We start from the raw sequence: 19,423 nt of genomic DNA, 5'->3' as shown, positions 1-19,423 counted from the left end.
CCAAAAAAAAATTCTTAAAAAGGTCCTCTTGGGCTTTAATGTGGCTTAGTGGTAGAGTGCTTGCCTAACATGCGTGAAGTCCTAGGTTCAATTCCTCAGTAGCACATAAACAGAAAAGGCCAGAAGTGGTGCTATGGCTCAAGTGGTAGAGCAATAGCCTTGCACAAAAAGAAGGTCAGGGACCATGCCCAGGCCCTGCGTTTAAGCCCAAGGACTGGCAAAAAAAATCCTCTTAACTAGAATTTACCTTTGTCAGTACTACAAGCACACACTACCAACCCTGGCTTTCCTGATCCCTCTCACATGGACATCATAAAGATTCTTTTTTTTTTAAGTTTTACTTTTTACACTAGGTCTTTAACCATTGGAACTTATTTTTATATAGGTTTAAGGTATATATCTGACTATTTTTCTACTTTTTATACCTATCGCCATTATAAGAGCTTAGAGTAGTTTGTATGTCTCTGACATACAGACATGTTGGCAGATGTGTCGTGTGGTTCTTGACGGTCATTCAGTGTCTTTGGAGTACTTTTCTCGCTGCTTGGCCCGCGAGTCTCAGGGGAGTGTGTGTGTCCCCGGGTGTCCCTGTCAGCCCTGCTGTGCTGCCCTCCCCTCACCAGCAGTCATCTTCACCCCCAGGGCACAGTTGTCTACATTAGGACAGGTCATCACAAATGCCATCAGTGATGGGATGCTAAGTATATCTGATGTATTATGGTAGGGGGACATTTTAGGGAAAATAAATAGCATAATTCTTGCAACTTGGGTTCCTCAGATAAAGGTATTCCCCCAGCAGCCTATGTAGTGTGTCAGAACTACCTGGCTAGGGGCTGTGTGTAGAGAACTGGCATTTTCTGTAATAGCACTCATGCAGGATTTGGATTAAACACATGGAGTAAATTCTAGTGAAGAAGGTTTATTTTTTGGTCGGTCATGGGGGCTTGAACTCTGGGCCTAGGTGCTGTCCTTCAGCTCTTTAGCTCAAGGCGAGTTACCACTTGAGCCACAGCACCACTTCTGGTTTTTCTGGTTTATTAAAGATAAGAGTCTCACAGCCTTTCCTGCCCCGGCTGGCTTTAAACTGTGATCCTCAGATCTCAGCCTCTGGAGTAGCTAGGATTCCAGGCTTGAGCCACCAGCCTCCGGCACAAGAAGAGCTTAAGATTGTTTTAGAGCCTGGGCACCGGTGGCTCAAGCCTGGAATCCTAGCTACTCAGGAGGCTGAGATAGGAGGATTGCTGTTCAAAGTCAGCTCAGGCAGGAAAGTCTATGAGACTCTAATCTCCAATAAGCCATCAGAAAACCGGAAGTGGTAGAGCCCTGCCTTGAGCTGAAGAGCTCAGGGACTACCCCCAGGCACATGGATAGTTTATCTTTACCTGAAGCATCTAGGTATGAGTGACTACTTGGATTTAAGGACACCTAGGTCATTTCCACATTGTGACTATTACAAATAAATCTGCTGTAAACCCTGGAGTACAATTAGTGGATCATATACTTTTAAATATATTGCTGAATTCTGTATGTAAATATTTTAAAACACTTTTGTATATATGTTCATGGAAGATATTGATCTGTATCTGGTTTGGGTATCAAGGTAATATGAGCATAAAATGAATTAGGACCTGGTGCTGATGGTTCATGCCTATAATCTCAGCTACTCAGGAGGCTGAGATCTGAGCATGGAAATTTGAAGCCAGCCCAGGCAAGGGAAGTCCGTGAGACCCTTATCTCCAATTAGCTACCAAAAATCTGGAAGTGGAGTTGTATTCAAGAGGTATAGTACTTGCTGTGAGCACAAAAAGCTCCCAGGACTGTGAACAAGTTATAAAATTTGTTCCCATACCAGCTTGTTGTACCTAATTAGGGATATACTGACTTTAATACACATTTTCACAGATTAATCACAAGTTTCCAGAATTATAAGGTATATAGGATTTATATAATTTAGAAGTTAATTTTTTGCTAGTAGAAAATTACTCTAAATTACCTAGACTGGTTTTTGTTGTTGTATTGGCAGTGAGGCTTGAACTCAAGGCTTGAGCTTTTTCACTCAAGACTGGTGCTCTAGCTCTTGATCCACAGCAGTTCTACTTCCAAATTTTGGGTGGTTAATTGGAGAAGAGTTTTACAGACCTTTTTGCCCTGACTGGCTTCAAACCATGATCCTTAGATTAAGAAGACTGGTTTTTACAACCTTGTAAAATTAGAGCAACACCTATTCTTAATTCTGTAGAAAATATGTCATGTAATACATTAACTTCTCCAGAAATAATGTAGATTTATAAAGCTACCAAGATAACTTATTTTTCTATCTATAAAACTCAGAAGCTAAAAAAAAAAAAAAAAGCTCCCAGGAATAGCTCAGGCTCTGAGTTTAAGTTCCAGGACCAGCACAAAAACAAAAACAGACAATTGAGCCAGGCACCAATAGCTAACATCTATAATCCTAGCTACTTAGGAAGCTGGAGCGGAGGATCATAGTTTGAAGCCAATCCTGTAGGAAAATTTGTGAGACTCTGATCTCTCACCACCAAAAAAGCCATAAGTAGAGCTGTGGCCCAAGAGGTAGAGCACTAGACTGAGCACAAGAGCTCAGGAACAGCACCTAGGCCCTGAGTTCAAGCCCCAGGACTGGTATAAAAGATTAAAATAAACACACACACACACACACACACACACACACATTTGGTAGAATCCTTTAATGACATCACCTGGAATTTCTCGTTATGCATTTCATATTGAGTAAATGTTGATAGTTTGTGTTTTGACTAAGTTGTAAAAGTCATATGTGTGTAGTTGTACAAGGAATTCACCTTATCCTTTTGCTATTTATAGGTTGTATAGTGGTATTTCCTATTCAGTTCCTCCCACTGATCTTCTGTTGTCTCTTTCTTTCTTTTTTTTTTTTTGCCAGTTTAGTGAGAGTTTATTCTTCTCAAATAACCAGCTATTTGTTTTACTGATTTTTCTCTTATTTTTCTATTTTCCACTTACTGGTTTCTATTTTCTATGGCTTAAGACTTCTTTTCTTGTATACATATTGCTAGTGTAATAAATTTCTCTCCCAGGACTGTTCTAGCTGTATCCTGTGGAGTCTGGTATATTTGAAATTTTGCAAAATTACAAATCTGCAACTTATACCAGACAGATAAACAGGAGAGGAAAAGCTCATTTATGACTGCCCCAATAGGGGAGAGAGATTGAACTCAAGACCAAATATAGCAGGGGCATCTGGGGACTTGAGCCCACAGGCAGGGTGAGGGGTCAGTGCATGGAAAGATACTAAGAGGAACTTGGCTAGGTGTCAGGTGGGAGGATTCTTACTGAGCTTGCTAACCTCAGCCACAGTCTTGGTGGTGGTGTTACCTAGAGATGATGTACAACCAAGTTTTCAGTCTGGCAAGACTGCCCCCTTCCTGATCTTTTAGTTAATAAGAACAGACATTTTCCGTAGGGCTTTTTCTGTCCCTGGCCTTCAGCTTCTCCAGCTCCTAGTGTAGTACATACTGGGACAGCGACAGTGTGGACCTCGGCTCCTCTGTGTAATTCTTGGAGACTCACAGTCCCTGGTTAGCCTACTTTCCTCTCATATGTTTGCTGTATACATGGTACCCAGTGTGTTAGTTGTACTTATTGGGGTGGATAGGGAAAGTATTTGTGACACCTTCCTGAAAGCAGAAATTACCTTTAGTTGAACAAAATATTTCCTAACATGAGTAGGGTTTGAAATACTGTCTTTGGGTATTTCATTCACATACCTCTTGCTGCTGAGAAACTCACCATTGGGCTGAAGTCTGTTTCTTCACAGAGAGTGGGTACTACTGAGAATAAAGGAATCCTGTTCAGTCTGGCTTCCAGCTGGAATTTAAGAATGAGCACAGGAGAAACAAGAAAAGCATCAGGCACTAGAGATCCAAAGGTGACTTGCTCTGCTTTTTTCTCCTTGCATTTGCAGAAGGAGATGGTGGGTGGCTCTTCAGGCTCCTGTGGATACTGGAGGGGGACTTAGGTGGCACTGTGAAATGGCTCTGGCTCCAGCCACTTTGGATCAGAAGCAGGGCGGGGTGGACAGCCAGAGGAGGCACATACCCCTACAGACCCTGCGATGCATGCTTCTGTTTGGGAGGCCTGGGCGAGACAGGTATTTCCAGGATTGCCACGTCAAGTTGCATCGTTTGAACAGTGGGGCCTAGAGTCACTCTTCCTGCCAAGTCTTCATGGGCCCCTGGGTCCTATGAAGTCCTATGGGCCCTCTGATGGATAAATGAAGCCCCCGCCCCTGCTCATTCGACCCTGGAGGTACACTGTAACAGGGACAGTCCAAGGCCAGGTCAACAGGGAGAGTACGGCTGAGCTCCACAGATCAGTCACCAGGACCAAGACCAAAGCCAGGCTGTTAGAGGCATCAGAATACTATCCATGCAGAGATCACAGGCTGTAGTCCTCTGCTGCCATGCTTTAAAGTGTCCCAGAAGCAGTAAGACAGGGAACACAGGCAGAAGGCAACCAGCCAGCAGAGGCAGGGCAGCCCCCACTGGTGACACAGGCCACAGGGGCATCTCCACCGCTCCAGACTCCTTGGGAAGAAGGGGAGCTGGTGGACGGGGAAATGGCCAGAGAGGAGAATGGTCAAGCCCAGCTTGAGTGCTTTTCCTGAAAGGCCTAAACTGGAGAGTTCAGCCCCCACGACTGACAAAAAAAAAGACCTAAACTGGGAGTTAAACTCCCGCTAATCCATTGAATTTGCAGAAACACAAACTCAGATTGATCACATCAAGGCTAGGTCTCAGCTTTTTTGATTTAGAAATCTTAGGTTTGATCTGGTGATGGAAGTTATGGGACAGTCCTGTTCTCCCTTTTCTTAGCTCTTATTGTTGAGTTGCATTCCAGTGGAGCATGGAGGATTTTGCTAAGTTCACCTCCAATGGAGATGAGCAGCATCCCTCCATGTACTTTCACAAAAGCAGGAAGAAGTGGCTTTTTAAAAAAATTATTTTTTAAGCCGGGCGCTGGTGGCTCACGCCTGTAATCCTAGCTACTCAGGAGGCTGAGATCTGAGGATCGCGGTTCAAAGCCAACCTGGGCAGGAGAGACCGTGAGACTCCTATCTCCAATAAACCACCAGAAAACCGGAAGTGGCGCTGTAGCTCAAGTGGTAGAGCGCTCGCCTTGAGCTGAAGAGCTGAGGGACAGTGCCCAGGCCCAGAGTTCAAGCCCCACGGCCGACCAAAAAAAAATTATTTTTTTCCAGTCATGCAGCCTGAACTCTGGGCCTGGGCGCTGTCCCTCAGCTCTTCAGCTCAAGGCTAGCGCTCTACCACTTGAGCCACAGCGCCACTTCTGGCTTTTTTCATTTTGCTTATGTGGTGCTGAGGAATCGAACCCAGGGCCTCATTCATGTGAGGCAAGCACTATATCACTGAGCCACCTTCCCAGCCCCAGAAGTGGCTTTTATAGATGCCCTCAGCAGCATCTCCATGTGTCTCTGTGGCCTTAAGCTAGCGAGATTAATGGTGCTGGTGAGCTTAATGACATGTATAGGCCATTTTCTAAATCAAAAAAGGAAAAGAAGACTCTGAATAGACCCAAAGGGTTTTGTTTGGTTTGGTTGGTTTGTTTTTTTCCTCCCATCAGCTGAAATGAATTACAACTTTTAGGCCATTTATCTCACCCACATACTTTAGGGCCATGCTTGTTAGGCAGACATTCTGCCACTTGAGCCTTGCTTCTAGCTCAAGGATTCCGAATTTTAAACCTAGTCCAAGAGATAAGTTTAACTTAACCAGTATCTCATTGAACTCAGGGCCACACATTTGCCCTAGTCAGTGTTTTACCATTTGAACCATGCTTTCAACCCTTTTTGTTTTAGTTTATTTTTCAGATGAGGTCTCATATTTTTTCTTGGTTTGGCTAGCCTTGGACCTCCATTCCCCAAATAGCTGGGATTGCAGCCATGAGTCTCTACACTCGACTCAACGTAGTCGAGTGTAGTGCTGGGTTATTGAATAAATCTATTTTTCATTTCATTCTTTTGGCTACTACTTGTGGATTGCTCCTATATGCTAGGAATTTAGTAGTGCTGAGGACATGGTGAGGACTCTACCCTGCTCTCAGGACCCTGCTGGGGCGGCAGTGAGCTGGGGGGGAGGGGGAGGGTGGCTGCTTCAGGTGTTTGGCAGAAGGGAACCTGCACTGCCACATGCTTCAGGGCAAAGGACATGCAGTGGGCCCGTGGGCAGCTGTGACCACGCTGTACTACTGTTGCCCTCCCAGAGGCCACGGGGGCGGTGCAGAGGGGGGGAGATGGCACAGGACATGGGGTACTGTAGAGGTGGGGAGATGGCGATGCCCTTGCTACTTCCACACAGCCCCTCCCAGGGCTGGCACCTGCACTTTGAGCCCTCTGACACAGCACCCAAGTAGAAAGACAGTAGGTACAGCTCAGGACACAGCTTCTACCACCCCTGCCTGGCATTCCAATCAGCTACTGACATTTTAACTAATTACCACATGGAATTAAAACATAGCAATACCTTGCCTTTTGTTAAATGTGAAATGAAGGCTTATGACACTGAATTTTTCTAAATTCTCAGTGTTTACATCTTTATTTCTTTATTATTATAAAGGCAATATTATAAAGGTTCTCATTTGTTTTTACACACACCAAAGTTCACTGAAAACAACTGCTGGGATGGCCACTTCTTTTGCCAGCTCTTTCCTTCCAGCACTTTCCTTCCAGCTGCCAGCAGCAGACCTGGGCTTCCTAGTGTCAGGGGGTGGAAGCAAGTGCATGCTGCCCACGGGCTGTCCGGGCACCTGGAGAAGCTGGGGAGGCTTGTTTACACAGGGGACTTGGAGGTGCTTTCTAGATACTCCAACGTCCACATTAAGAGCAGAAGATTCTATGCCCAGAGGAGAAGGGTTTGTTGGCTTTCAGCTTGCCAGTGGTCTTCCTGCTGTGTGGTGGCATCACCCTTGTGCCATCAGCTAGCACCGAGTTCTACCCAAACACTGGAGAGACGACTCATGAGCATGGTCTTTCCCCTGGATGTGAGTCAGACATGGGAATTTAATTTTCACGTGTGGCATCACACTTGTGCCATCAGCTAGCACCGAGTTCCACCCAAACACTGGAGAGACGACTCATGAGCATGGTCTTTCCCCTGGATGTGAGTCAGACATGGGAATTTAATTTTCACGTGTGGCCAGTACGAAGGGATCTACACAGGCATGTCTGGCTCCAGCAAACGGAGCTGAAGGCTCTCCCACACGGATGTCAGCTGGAGGAGCCAGCTCTTTACCTGAGCTGGGAGACAAGCCTACTGGCCAGGTAGCATCTGCAAGAAGCTGTTGTTTCTTTCCTCTTCCTTCTTAGGAGAACGCAGCCCCTCCTGTGTGTTCTACCTGTGTTTGGTCTCTGACTGCACTCATGTGCGAAGGACTCTTAACTTGGACGCTGCCTGGAGCTGCCTGTGGCCATCACACCTCCTCTCGCGTCCTCCAGACGCCCCTGTGGGAGCCCCACTGTGCCGAGCAGGTACAGGAGCAGACTGTGGCAGACCCCCCTGGCCCACGTGGCTGTCAGCCACGAAAGCTTGCATAGGCTGATGTCCTCCTCAACAAGGCGTGGTGAAGGTGCCACAGAGGATGGATATGGGGGTCAAGGCATGGCTCATGGAAGTGGCACTGTGGCTCAAGTGATAGAGCACTTGCCTTAAGCTGAAGAGCGCAGGGACAGCGCCCAGGCCCAGAGTTCAAGCCCCATGACCGACTAAATAAATAAATAAATAAATAAAGGCATGGCTCAGGGGATAGAGTGCCTGCCTAGCAGGTAAGGCCCTGAGTTCAAATCATAGCAGCATGAGGAGAAAAGGATGTGTACAAAAGCAATACACATAATTCTGTGGATGTTTCCTGTGTCCTTTGCTGGAAATTTGCTGTTTTCCCAGCTTTACCACTCAGGGACCTTTCTAAGGTACTCGCCCCTTCTCTCAGAGCACCTGTAGACATTTCCTGTTGACCCCTGTGTTTTGAATGATTTACATGTGTGACACACATCGCGGCAGATAGTTGTATATTGCAGTCCCTCCCCAGACTGCAGGTCATGGCACTGTAGGTGTCATGGGTGTTATTGAGAAGACCATAGCAAAACTGAGGAGTGCAGTCAAAAGTGGCTTCGTGTGTGTGTGTGTGTGTGTGTGTGTGTGTGTGTGTGGTGTGTGTGTGTGTGTGTGTGTGTGTGTGTGTGTGTGTGTGTGTGTGTGTGTGTGTGTGTGTGTGTGTCTTTGGTCACTTAGGTCACACATTCACTCACCACTCACCATGCTGAGCACAGCAGGAAGGGGAAGCAGAACCCCAGCTCTACAGTGCTGGGCTCCATGTTCCCGCTGAGAGGTGGAAGACGCCCCAGAGCATGGTGATAGATGTCCAGACTGCCCGGGAGGGAGGTGCTGGGCTTAGGCTTCAAGAAAGGTGAAATCTGAGTAGCATTAGGTGATTGTGATATATCACTGTTGGTTTAACTGAAGCAAATGAACCAAGGCCCTGCAAGACGCTAACAGGGGGAACTGCGGGGCATGGGGGGCTCCTACTGTCTTCACAACCTTCCTTGCACTATTCCAAAATAAGAGTTATTTTTGTCTAAAGGCCATTTGGAACAATAGACATTCCATGAATGTTTCTTTCTGGTGCTCCTCACCCAAATAAAATCTGGTTCTATTTTTAATAGCTGACTTACTTAGCTTTAATAGCTCTGGTCCCTAGACGTATTTGGGACACTTCATAAAAGCAATCCTGATTGAAAGTATTTTTCTTCTTCGGTGATTTTGTGTTCCTCTCGTCTTGACTCTGGGTGCATGGCATTTATCCGGCTTATAAGGCTGGCACTGCTGTTAGTTCCTCTCCCTTCAGCCAAAAAGAGGTTTGCTACTGCCTGGAATGCCCCTCTGTGCTGATGCCAGCTCCAATGCTGCCCCAGCAAGTGGGTGCAGACCGCAAATGGCTGTCGCAGGAATACAGAAGAGGAGGCAGCACTTAGACTCACGGTGGTACCTGGTGGTTGGGCTGATGTCTAGAGCAAAAGTCTTTAACTTTAGGAAGGAAAGAAAAATCCCTTCTCAGGATGACACTTAAACACCGGTGTTTAAACTTTTCTTAAGATATTCAAAGTATGCAACATATTTACTAGCAAAGTAGCGTACATAAATGAGATGCTTGGTGAGGTTTTTTTTTTGGGGGGGGGGTCCGGTTGTGGGGCCTGACCTCTGGGCCTGGGCGCTGTCCCTCAGCTCTTCAGCTCAAGGCTAGCGCTCTACCACTTGAGCTACAGCACCACTTCTGGTTTTCTGGTGGTTTATTGGAGATAAGAGTTTTATGGAGTTTCCTGCCGGACTGGCTTTGAACCGCGATCCTCAGATCTCAGCCTCCTGAGTAGCTAGGATTACAGGTGTGAGCCACCGGCACCCGGCTGAAACTTAATTCTTGAAAGTCATAACTTCCTAACTTATCTAAAAACAATAAAATTAAATGTAATGTTACTGCTTTCTCAGGACAAATAGGAAACATGTCCTTTTAAAAAATATATACCAGCTCTTATTAAAACTCACATGGTAGGTACTGCAGGAAAGATTTTAGGAACTGTGCACCCTTGTTTGCTGGTTGATTCCAGCTATGCAGTGCTCAGCAAGAACGGCGGTCTGTCTTGATGCCTGATGGACATGCTCATGGATGGGCGCATTCAGTGTAAGATACTGAAATTACTCACGAAATCTTGTGCCTTCTGCTTATTAGTTGAAATATTTTAGTATGAATAAATGTTGAATTTGGTCTTTTTTGCTCTATTATGATGAAGATAGTTTTGTCCTTTATTATGATATATTATTTTTATTGTACAAAAAATAGGTTTCATTATGCCATTATGTATACAGTGCACTTCAGTCTTATTCACCTCATCACTCCTGTCCCCACAAATAGTCCCCTCTTACAGACATATTTTTGTTTGTTTTCATGTTTAGATCTGCATTCTGCATAAGAGAGAAAATATATGGTATTTGTCTTTACTTAATATGATCTCCAGTTCTATACATTCTTCTGCAAATGATGTAATTCCGTTCTTTTTTTTGACTAAAAAATGACTCCATTTTATACTCACATATCTTCACTTGTGAAGTGACCTAGGCTGATTCCAGTCTTGGTGGTTGTGAATAGTGGCTCAGTGAACATGGGTATGCTGGCACCCCTGCTGTATTTTGACTTAGATTCTTTAGGAGTGGTAGTTCTATTTTTAGTTTTTAGCAGAGCCTCCATACTGATTTCCATAGTGTACATTTCCAACAACAATGTGTAAAGGCTCTTCCTCCACACTCCCGTATCCTCCTGTGTAAGTTGTTTTGTTTTCTTGATGATAGTGAGATGAAATCTCTTGGTGATTAAACTTGTATTTCCTTTATGTCTAAGGATGTTGATTCACTTTTCATCTATCTTTGGCCATTTGTCCTTCTTTTGAGAACTATCTGTTCAATTCATTTGCTCTTTTAGTGTTTAATCTTTTGAGTGCTTTATATAATCTGAATACTAATCCCTTGTCAGATTATTAGCTGGCAAAGATTTTTTCCCACTCACTCATGTGTATGTGTGTGTGTGCACGCGCGCTACTACCGGGGCTTGACCTCAAGGGTTCATACTCTTGCTTACAGCTGGCACTCTACCACTTGAAACATCTCCAGTTCCAGGTTTTTGCTGGTTAGTTGGAGATAATAGTCTCATGCACTTTTCTGGCTTTGAGTCACAGTCCACAGATCTGAAGAGCTTCCTTTAGTTTCAGAGCAGGACTACAGAGGACAAATTCGCTTAAATTTCGTTCATGTGAGAATGTGTTTCTCTCACTTCCCTTGCTGGCTGATGTGTTTGCTGAGGAGAACTCTGGGTTGCTGTCCTGCGGTTCACCTGAGCATAGCTGTGCATAGCTGTGTTTTGCTGCTCACACCTGATCTCTCTCAACTTTGCCTTGGATGTTTCTGGACATGGTTTTCCTTTATCATATTTAGTGTTACTTAGCTTCTTGAATTAGGAAAAATTAGGTATATCACTGCATTTAGGAAATTTTTAGTCATTCTTTTTTGTGTCTGTGTACCACCAGGGCTTGAACTCAGAGCCTCGTGAGCCTCGTGTTCTTGCTCAACTTTTTTGCTCATGGCCAGCGCTCTGCCACTTAGGTCATGTATCCAGTCTAGCATTTTGCTGGTTAATTGGAGATGGAGTCCTGAGGACTTTTCTACCCAGGCTGCCTTCAATCTCCTTAGTATCTAAGATTGCAGGCGTGAGCTATCAGCATCTGGCTAATCTTTTTTTTTTTTTTTAATTTCTGCAAAAATTCACTTCTCTCTTTCAGGAACTAAAATATCTTTTTTATGCCAGTACTGGGATTGAACCCAGAGCCTGGGCACTGTACCTCAGCTTTTTCCACTTAAGGCACTTGAGTCACAGCTCCACTTGTGGCTGTTTGGTAGTTAGTTGATAATGAGTCTCATAGACTTTTCTGCCCTGGCTAGATTTGAACCCTGATCCTCAGATCTCAGATTCCTGAGAAACAAGAATTACAGGTATGAACCACTAGCACCCAGCCTAAAACAATATAATTTGATATTATACTTTAGATATCTCATAAATCCTGGGAACACTGTTGCATACTTATTTTTACTATTTTCATTTCCTCCTTACTTTAGGTTCTATTGATTCACTGTCAAATTTATTGGCATTTTTCTGTTATCTATTGCTGAGTTATCCTATAACTATTTGGTAATATTTTAAAGCATACAAAATAGAAGTTTATTAAAGCACAGATATTAAGTTTCTCATGATTTTCATGAGCATCGATACACAGCTCAGATCATTGTAGACTTAGCCACTGAGTAGAGAGAAAGCAAAGCAAGTCAGCCAGTGTGGTGCACGGAACAAGTTTGTAAGATTTGATTGGTGTCACAAAAAAGAAGTTGCTGAAACACATCCCATTCATACTTGTTTTTTCTCTTTTCTTATGGATTGGCATATAATATTTGTACAGATATATGTGGTAAAATGTGATGGGTTTTTTGCATATTGAAATTTTTTCCAGTCTTCAAACACAAAAGAAACAAGAAAACTTCAAGCTACATAGCAATGTAGAAAAGCAAAAATTATGAACAACAAAAATAGAGCATGTACACTAAGTATATTGCAGTATCTTATGCCTAATACCATCTCTTTTACTAAAGATCACTATAACTTATTTATTATTCACATAGTGGAAAGAAAGAGCCACTATCACATGACAATACTATTAAAAATAATCTCAGTACTTTTTTTTTAGTTTGGATGGGTGAATGTATTTTTCATAATGTATATGTCAAAGCAAAGCTAGGAAAAACCCAAATTTCTCCCCCATGTCAACTATCTTTTATGTGAAATTATTGGAACCAAATATACTTTGGATTTTCCCCCTAGATTTTGGTATATTTGCATGTGCATAATGAGATATTTGGAGTGAAATACAAGTAATAATCACAAAATTCATTTGTTTTCATATCTAGCTTATAAATTTAGTTTCAAGGTCATTTTATACAGCACTTTCTTTACGAGCCCCTCTGCTGTATTTTTTCACACATTTTCCTCTGATTCTGTGCCCTCCTCCTACCTTCCTTCCTACGCGCACATGTATGTACCATATGTGGGGTAAAGAACACAGAGTCATTTAAAAACAATGGGACAAAGTAAGAAAAGAGACAGATTCAGAGAGACAGAAAAGCACACAGTTTCCCTGATAGGCAGATGTTAAATTCAAAACACAACCAGAGATGACAAAGTAAACAGGACTCAAGAAACAAAGGATTGCTTCTTAATTTGTCCCATTGTTTTTAAATGACTCTGTTCTATTTGGTAATTTTTTAATATTATATGATACTGACCTATAGCAACAGCTGAGAGACACTGGCTTAACACCTCTAAGCTTTACTGTCCTTTCTGTAAAAAAAACTAGGATGAAGCTGAGCTCTGGTGGCTCACTCAGCCACTGAGCAGGCTGAGAGCTGGAGAATGGTGGTTCAAGGCCAGCCAAGGCAGAAAAGTCCACAAGACTCCATCTTTAAAATAATCAGGAAAAAAAAACGACTGTAGACATGACTCAAATGGTAGAAAGCCAGCCAAGCAAGGAAACGTAGTGAACACGAGCGCTGCGTTCAAATTGCCACTGGCAACCCTTTCAGGTTTCTGATGGACCTAAACAAGTGTCGCCCGTCAGACCCCAGCAACTGCACGGTAGCAGAATTCATGAGATCGAATCAGGGAGCACCAAAGATTTCACTAGGAGAAACAGTGGGCATCACTGTCCACTGTACTACCGAGGGTCAGAAAGCTGACTTGAGTGGTGGGGAGAGGCTGTGATCTATTGCTGGTTACCCCAAGTTGCAAAGTGCACAGATACCTAATAAGTGTCCCAAGGGCTTGTGGGAGATGCCGTCATAAGGCCACAGCTGCTGCCACCACCAACCACAGTCAGTGTGAGACAGGCACATGCACCAGGGGGAGTGGGGGGGAGACACGGGCCAGAGAACAGAATTCTGACGGAAAGTCTATTTTTAAATTAAACTACAATATTAACATTTCATAGAAATTTACTTTACATATGTTACTAACTTCAAGTTGACTAAGCTTATGATCCAGACTGCTGTGGAGTTACTTTCTGAATTACCGTAAGGATCACATGGGCTACCCGTACTTAATGGTGTTTCCCTATTAGACAGTTGTACTACTGTTGCTATGCTCAGGTATGAAACAGTGCATTACTGGTTTTGTTCATGTTAAACACAATATTACGAATTTTCAATATCCTTAAATGGTCTGGTTATAAAGCAGACATTTCAACTAATGCTATTTTCTTCTTATTATTAACAGAACATCCAAGGTATCTCTAAGCACCCAATTCAGCTTACCAAACCTCAAAAATTTAAAGGTAAGGGGCTGGGAAGGTGGCTTAGTGGTAGAGCACTTGCCTTGCATGCCTGAGGCCCTGGGTTTGATTCCTCAGCACCACATAAACAAAAGAAAAAAGCTGGAAGTGGGGCTGAGGCTCAAGTGGTAGAGCGCTAGCCTTGAGCTGAAGAGCTGAGGGACAGCGCCCAGGCCCAGAGTTCAGGCCCCACGACCGGACCCCCCACCAAAAAAAATTAAAGGTAATATGTTCCTTTCTACCTTGTTAAAATCAGGAGTAACATTTTTCTATAATCTAGAAGTGTTTCAAATTGCTTTTCTATAAAACTTAACAACTTCACTTTCCTGAAATTCTCTATATTTACATGACTAGGATTTAAATATACATTGAAAAAATATAAAGCAGTTGAAGGATATGGCACCTCCCTTTTAGCAGTTCCCATCGTTTAAATACATGGTAATTACACCAGGAAAGCAGCTTCCCTCCTACCATCTGCCCCCCACCAGCTTCTTGAGAAAGAAAAAACAAACATATAATAGCACTGGCTTTTATTAAAGCCTGAACATTTCTGGAAATGTCTATGAAAGTATGCTCACATTCTTCTCCAGTATTAGCCTTTCCTGGTTAATTGGAGATGGAGTCCTGAGGACTGTTTTGAGCTATTCTGTTGTAATGCTGATGGTCACATTTCTTAAGAAGAAAAGGCTTAAGTATGGCAAATGAGTGCGGTGTTACCCATTCCCAGTGACATTCTGTGCCCAGGCTCCGCTGCCCTGGGTTGTGGTGCTGGCTGAGGAGCACCACAGCACTTCAAAGCCCCAAGCCATCCTCTCCAGACACACACTGCGGTACACAGACGGGCTGGCGAAGTGAACCTGACCGTGTACTCTGACCCTTTGCAGGGTCACAGTGGGACCATCAGAGCTGCACGGCCCCCTGCACATCTTCCTAGCAGGAGCCTCCGTCCCAAGGCTCTTACCACAGAGCAGTCACTGACAATATCTATCTTTCCCTCCCTTCATCAGTATTCTAGAAGAACTGAGGTGTTATGAAGACACTGGGGGTTGAAGTGAATGTTTTGTGCTTGCTAAGTCCTCTGTTGAGCCATACCTCCAGCCTTTTTGCTCCCATTGTTCTTGGATAGGATCTCATTTTTTGCCTATGGCAGTCAGAACCAATATTCTTCTAAGTATGTCTACTGTATAGGTAGGATGGTATGTGTACACCACCATGCCAAGTCCTTTTCTGTTAGGATAGGGTCTTGGAAATTTTTTTTGCCTAGGCTGGCTGGGAACCTGCATCCTTCCAATCTCAGCTGGATGACAGTACCAAGCATTGCGCCCAGTTTATGGATTGAGATGAGGCTGGCTTTGAGCCACTATTCTCTGCCTGCTAAGTAAGCCAGGATTATAGCTTGGGCCACTAGCACCTACACAGAACAGAGACAATAATAATAAGTACCTGCACTTTCTAGGTAGGTGCTTTCCCTCTTCAGCCACTCTGCCAGTCCTGTTAATCTTTATTGTTTTTCTTGTCTTTCTTCTTCTTTTTTTTTTTTTTTTTGGTCGGTCATGGGGCTTGAACTCTGGGCTGGGCGCTGTCCCTCAGCTCTTCAACTCAAGGCTAGCACTCTACCACTTGAGCCACAGCGCCACTTCCAGTTTTCTGGTAGTTTATTGGAGATAAGAGTCTCACAGAGTTTCCTGCCCGGGCTGGCTTTGAACCATGATCCTCAGATCTCAGCCTCCTGAGTAGCTAGGATTACAGGTGTAAGCTACTGGCGCCTGGCTCATTTTTTTCCCCTAGGGCTTGAATTCAGGGCCTAGGTGCTATCCCTGAGCTTCTTTTGCTCAAGGTTAGTGTTCTGTTGCTTGAGCCAGTGCTCCACTTCCAGCTTTTGTGGGGTAGTTTATTGGAGATAAGAGTCTCACAGAGTTTCCTGCCCAGGCTGGCTTTGAACCGCGATCCTCAGATCTCAGCCTCCTGAGCAGCTGGGATTTCAGCTGTGAGCCACCAGCGCCCGGCTCCTTTGTTATTTCCATAGCATCTTGCATGTGTGCCTAGGCCATCCCGGACCACAGTCTGCCTGTGCATGCTCCCCACAGAGCTAGAATGGCAAGTGCGTGCCACTCGGTCCCACCATTGACTGAGAGGGGGTCTCACATTCCTGCTTGGGCTGCCTCAAACGGGGGTCTTCCCAATCTCCACCTTCCACGTAGCTAGGGTTATGGCAAGACCCACTGATGCCCAGCTCAGGACAGAACACTTTAATAATTGGAAATCTCATTAGTGTTCAGAAGTAGTATTATTTTAATTAATACACTTAATACAAGTAGCCACAAAACTGACGTTAAATAATTCAACTTTAAGGAATGGCTGAGGGGTCGGCTCACGACCACTCACCGCATGCTCTTGAATGACCATGCAGGTGAAGAAGGCCAGACCCTCACCATCTCCCCACGGGCCCTGTTTGTCTCCTCCCAAGGCCACTCCTTCCTGACAGCAGGTAGGTGCAAGCAAAGGTAGAAGAGCTCCCCTTGCCACTGCTGCCTGCTCCCTGCGTCGCTGAGCAGCCACGTGCTAACCGATTGAATAATTCAAATCACTTAACAGGGTCTGTTGTTTTTTTTAAATAATCCCTAAAGGAAATACTGATATGTAACAGCGATTCCTTATGATCATTAAGTAATAGCAACTCCTTGGCTCCCAGCTTCTTCTGTCTTGCCGCATTTAGGTCCCAGATACCCCTGCACAGCCCTCTGCTGCCTCTGTTCCCTCTGCTCATTCAAAGCAGTTGCCTAGCCCAGGGGCCCCTCCTGCACCTCACACCTTGTAGTCCTCCCTCTTCCCAGCCATCTGAGCCCCTTTTGTTTCCTTGTGCCTCTGCTCAGGGTCCCTTTCTTCATCTGTCAGCATCTCTTGGCACGTGCAGAGATGTAACCGCAGCCTCCTGTACACACCTCTAACTTCCAAACCAAACTGCTTTACCTGGCACTCTTGTCCATTTCATTCCTCACCTCTGACTCCAAATCATGTATTCAAAGCTCCGTGGAGGGAGGGACTCCTGTCTGTGTCATTTGCTAACACATTCCAAGCACTGCTCCTGGGACATAGAAGTCTCTTTCTACAATTGTGGTACATGGAGTGAGTGAATGGGCCAAGGAATGGACACTCCCTGCTGGCTGCACTGGGGCCCACAGGAGGCAGAGCAGAGCTTCGGATTTGCCACACACACACAGACTAGCCTGGCAGCTGGAGGGGGACGTTGATCTGACCCAGAGAGAGGCAGTGTGAGGGGGCAGGGATGGGGAAAGCTGAGGGCATCGTTGGTGGACTGGGAATTAACACAGAGCTCTGTCTCACAGACTTTTCACAGATCGAATTGCGCATTCTTGCACATTTATCTGGGGATCCAGAACTTCTGAAGCTATTCCAGGAATCTGAAAGAGATGATGTATTTTCTACCCTGACTGCACAGTGGTAAGATAACAAGCCACAGTACAATCAGATATACAAGAATGCTGACATGATTTAAACGTCTGAAGTTAGTCCAAGACTATTTTTACAAGGAAGAAATTAAGTTTTTCTCTAGTGGTTAATCACATTGAAAAATGTAGATAGAAGCCAAGAGCTTCCTAATTATGAAAGAATGGATGACTCTTCCCCACTAAGTGGGCATGCAATGGAATATTGGAAGAATAGCGAGAGCAAGTCACAGAGGGAGAGGAGAGCGCCCTGTGCTGGGGATGTGAGCCACAGCCCTCTGGGAGCAGGGCAGATGTCCACTACATCCCCTCCAGTGTCAGAGGGTGGGAGCGCCTGGTCTGCGCGTGGCTAGCCCTTTCTGAGAGAACTCAGAGGCAGGCAGCCTCTAGGCAGCACAGCTGGGAGATTTTCTTCCGAGTGGGAGACATGCCGCCTGCTTGCTTGGCAGGTGGAAAGGGCAGGACTGCGTTCTCACACCACCCTCTGATCTAGGAGCCCACTGCAGATTCTGCTGTCCCCTTTTCCAAGCAGTCACGCTCACTGCCCCAGCTGCCGAGAAACTGGTAAGGCTCTGCTCTGAGAAGGAGAACCGGACTGTCAGTGGCAGCTGAGGGGTGTGTCACTGCCTGCACAGTCCGGATTTTGCTGCAAGAAGACAGGGCCAGATGGGCCACTACTGGAAGGTGCCTGTGTCTGCTGCCATTGCAGTTCCCTTCTGGAAAGCCTGCAGTTGCCAGCTTCCCCTTACCTTGTGCATTTCCCCTCAGGTGGCTCCCCTATGACTCCCCTCCTTTCCCCACCCCCTCCATTTCCTGCTCACCCTCAGGAGTCACTACACGCATTACTTCCAGGAATACTGTCCCTTGCCCTCACGTGGCCCTAACTTGCTCAACATACACTTGTCTCTGTTGCTGTCACTGCCTGGAGGCATGTGAGGTCACCAAGGGTAGGACTATATCCCTTGTCCAGACCAGCAATTGGCCACTCTCCGGCCCACTCTGGTCCTCCTTGGCTGGTGCCAGTACACCAATGCCCACCTTATTCACTCTTCATTTCTGGGTTCAGGAAGGTCTTTGCCTAAAATCATCCAACTCTGTTCTGCAAGCAAGACCACTGAGATCTTCTGTAACACCCAGCCTCACCTTTCCCAGCCCAGCTGCTCCCTGCCACTGACTCACTCACCCGACGCGAGCTCTGCTCCCTGCCAGTGCACTCCCCACTGCATCCCAGCTCTGCTCCCCATCCAGTGCACTCCCCACTGCATCCCAGCTCTGCTCCATGTCCAGTGCACTCCCCACTGCATCCCAGCTCTGCTCCATGTCCAGTGCCCTCCCCACTGCATCCCAGCTCTGCTCCATGTCCAGTGCACTCCCCACTGCATCCCAGCTCTGCTCCCCATCCAGTGCACTCCCCACTGCATCCCAGCTCTGCTCCATGTCCAGTGCCCTCCCCACTGCATCCCAGCTCTGCTTCCCATCCAGTGACCTCCCCACTGCATCCCAGCTCTGCTCCATGTCCAGTGCACTCCCCACTGCACCCCAGCTCTGCTCCCCATCCAGTGCACTCCCCACTGCATCCCAGCTCTGCTCGCCATCCAGTGCACTGCCCACTGCATCCCAGCTCTGCTCCATGTCCAGTGCACTGCCCACTGCATCCCAGCTCTGCTCCATGTCCAGTGCACTCCCCACTGCATCCCAGCTCTGCTCCATGTCCAGTGCACTGCCCACTGCATCCCAGCTCTGCTCCATGTCCAGTGCACTCCCCACTGCATCCCAGCTCTGCTCCATGTCCAGTGCACTCCCCACTGCATCCCAGCTCTGCTCCATGTCCAGTGCACTCCCCACTGCATCCCAGCTCTGCTCCATGTCCAGTGCACTCCCCACTGCATCCCAGCTCTGCTCCATGTCCAGTGCCCTCCCCACTGCATCCCAGCTCTGCTCCCCATCCAGTGCACTCCCCACTGCATCC

At 45.9% G+C, this 19,423-nt stretch overlaps 1 protein-coding gene across 8 annotated transcripts in view; it reads left to right on the top strand.

Moving 5' to 3' along the window:
* The window catches only part of Poln (DNA polymerase nu), a 126,971-nt gene that overhangs the window by 72,854 nt on the left and 34,694 nt on the right, over nt 1-19,423 (top strand). For 7 of the 8 annotated variants that reach the window (XM_070021689.1, XM_070021688.1, XM_070021693.1 and 4 more), the window contains 3 exons: nt 13,933-13,990; nt 16,398-16,475; nt 17,335-17,449. In XM_070021689.1, the coding sequence (XP_069877790.1) occupies nt 13,933-13,990; nt 16,398-16,475; nt 17,335-17,449 (251 nt within the window). The remainder of the gene's footprint in view (nt 1-13,932; nt 13,991-16,397; nt 16,476-17,334; nt 17,450-19,423) is intronic. The other variant, XM_070021692.1, reaches the window with a different exon arrangement.

Source organism: Dipodomys merriami, unplaced genomic scaffold, assembly GCF_024711535.1.
Source record: "Dipodomys merriami isolate MVZ:Mamm:240054 unplaced genomic scaffold, mDipMer1.0.p SCAF_143, whole genome shotgun sequence".
NCBI classification, from domain to species: domain Eukaryota; kingdom Metazoa; phylum Chordata; class Mammalia; order Rodentia; family Heteromyidae; genus Dipodomys; species Dipodomys merriami.
Note: the sequence above shows the minus strand (reverse complement) of the source record. Positions and strands in the feature narration are given on the sequence as shown.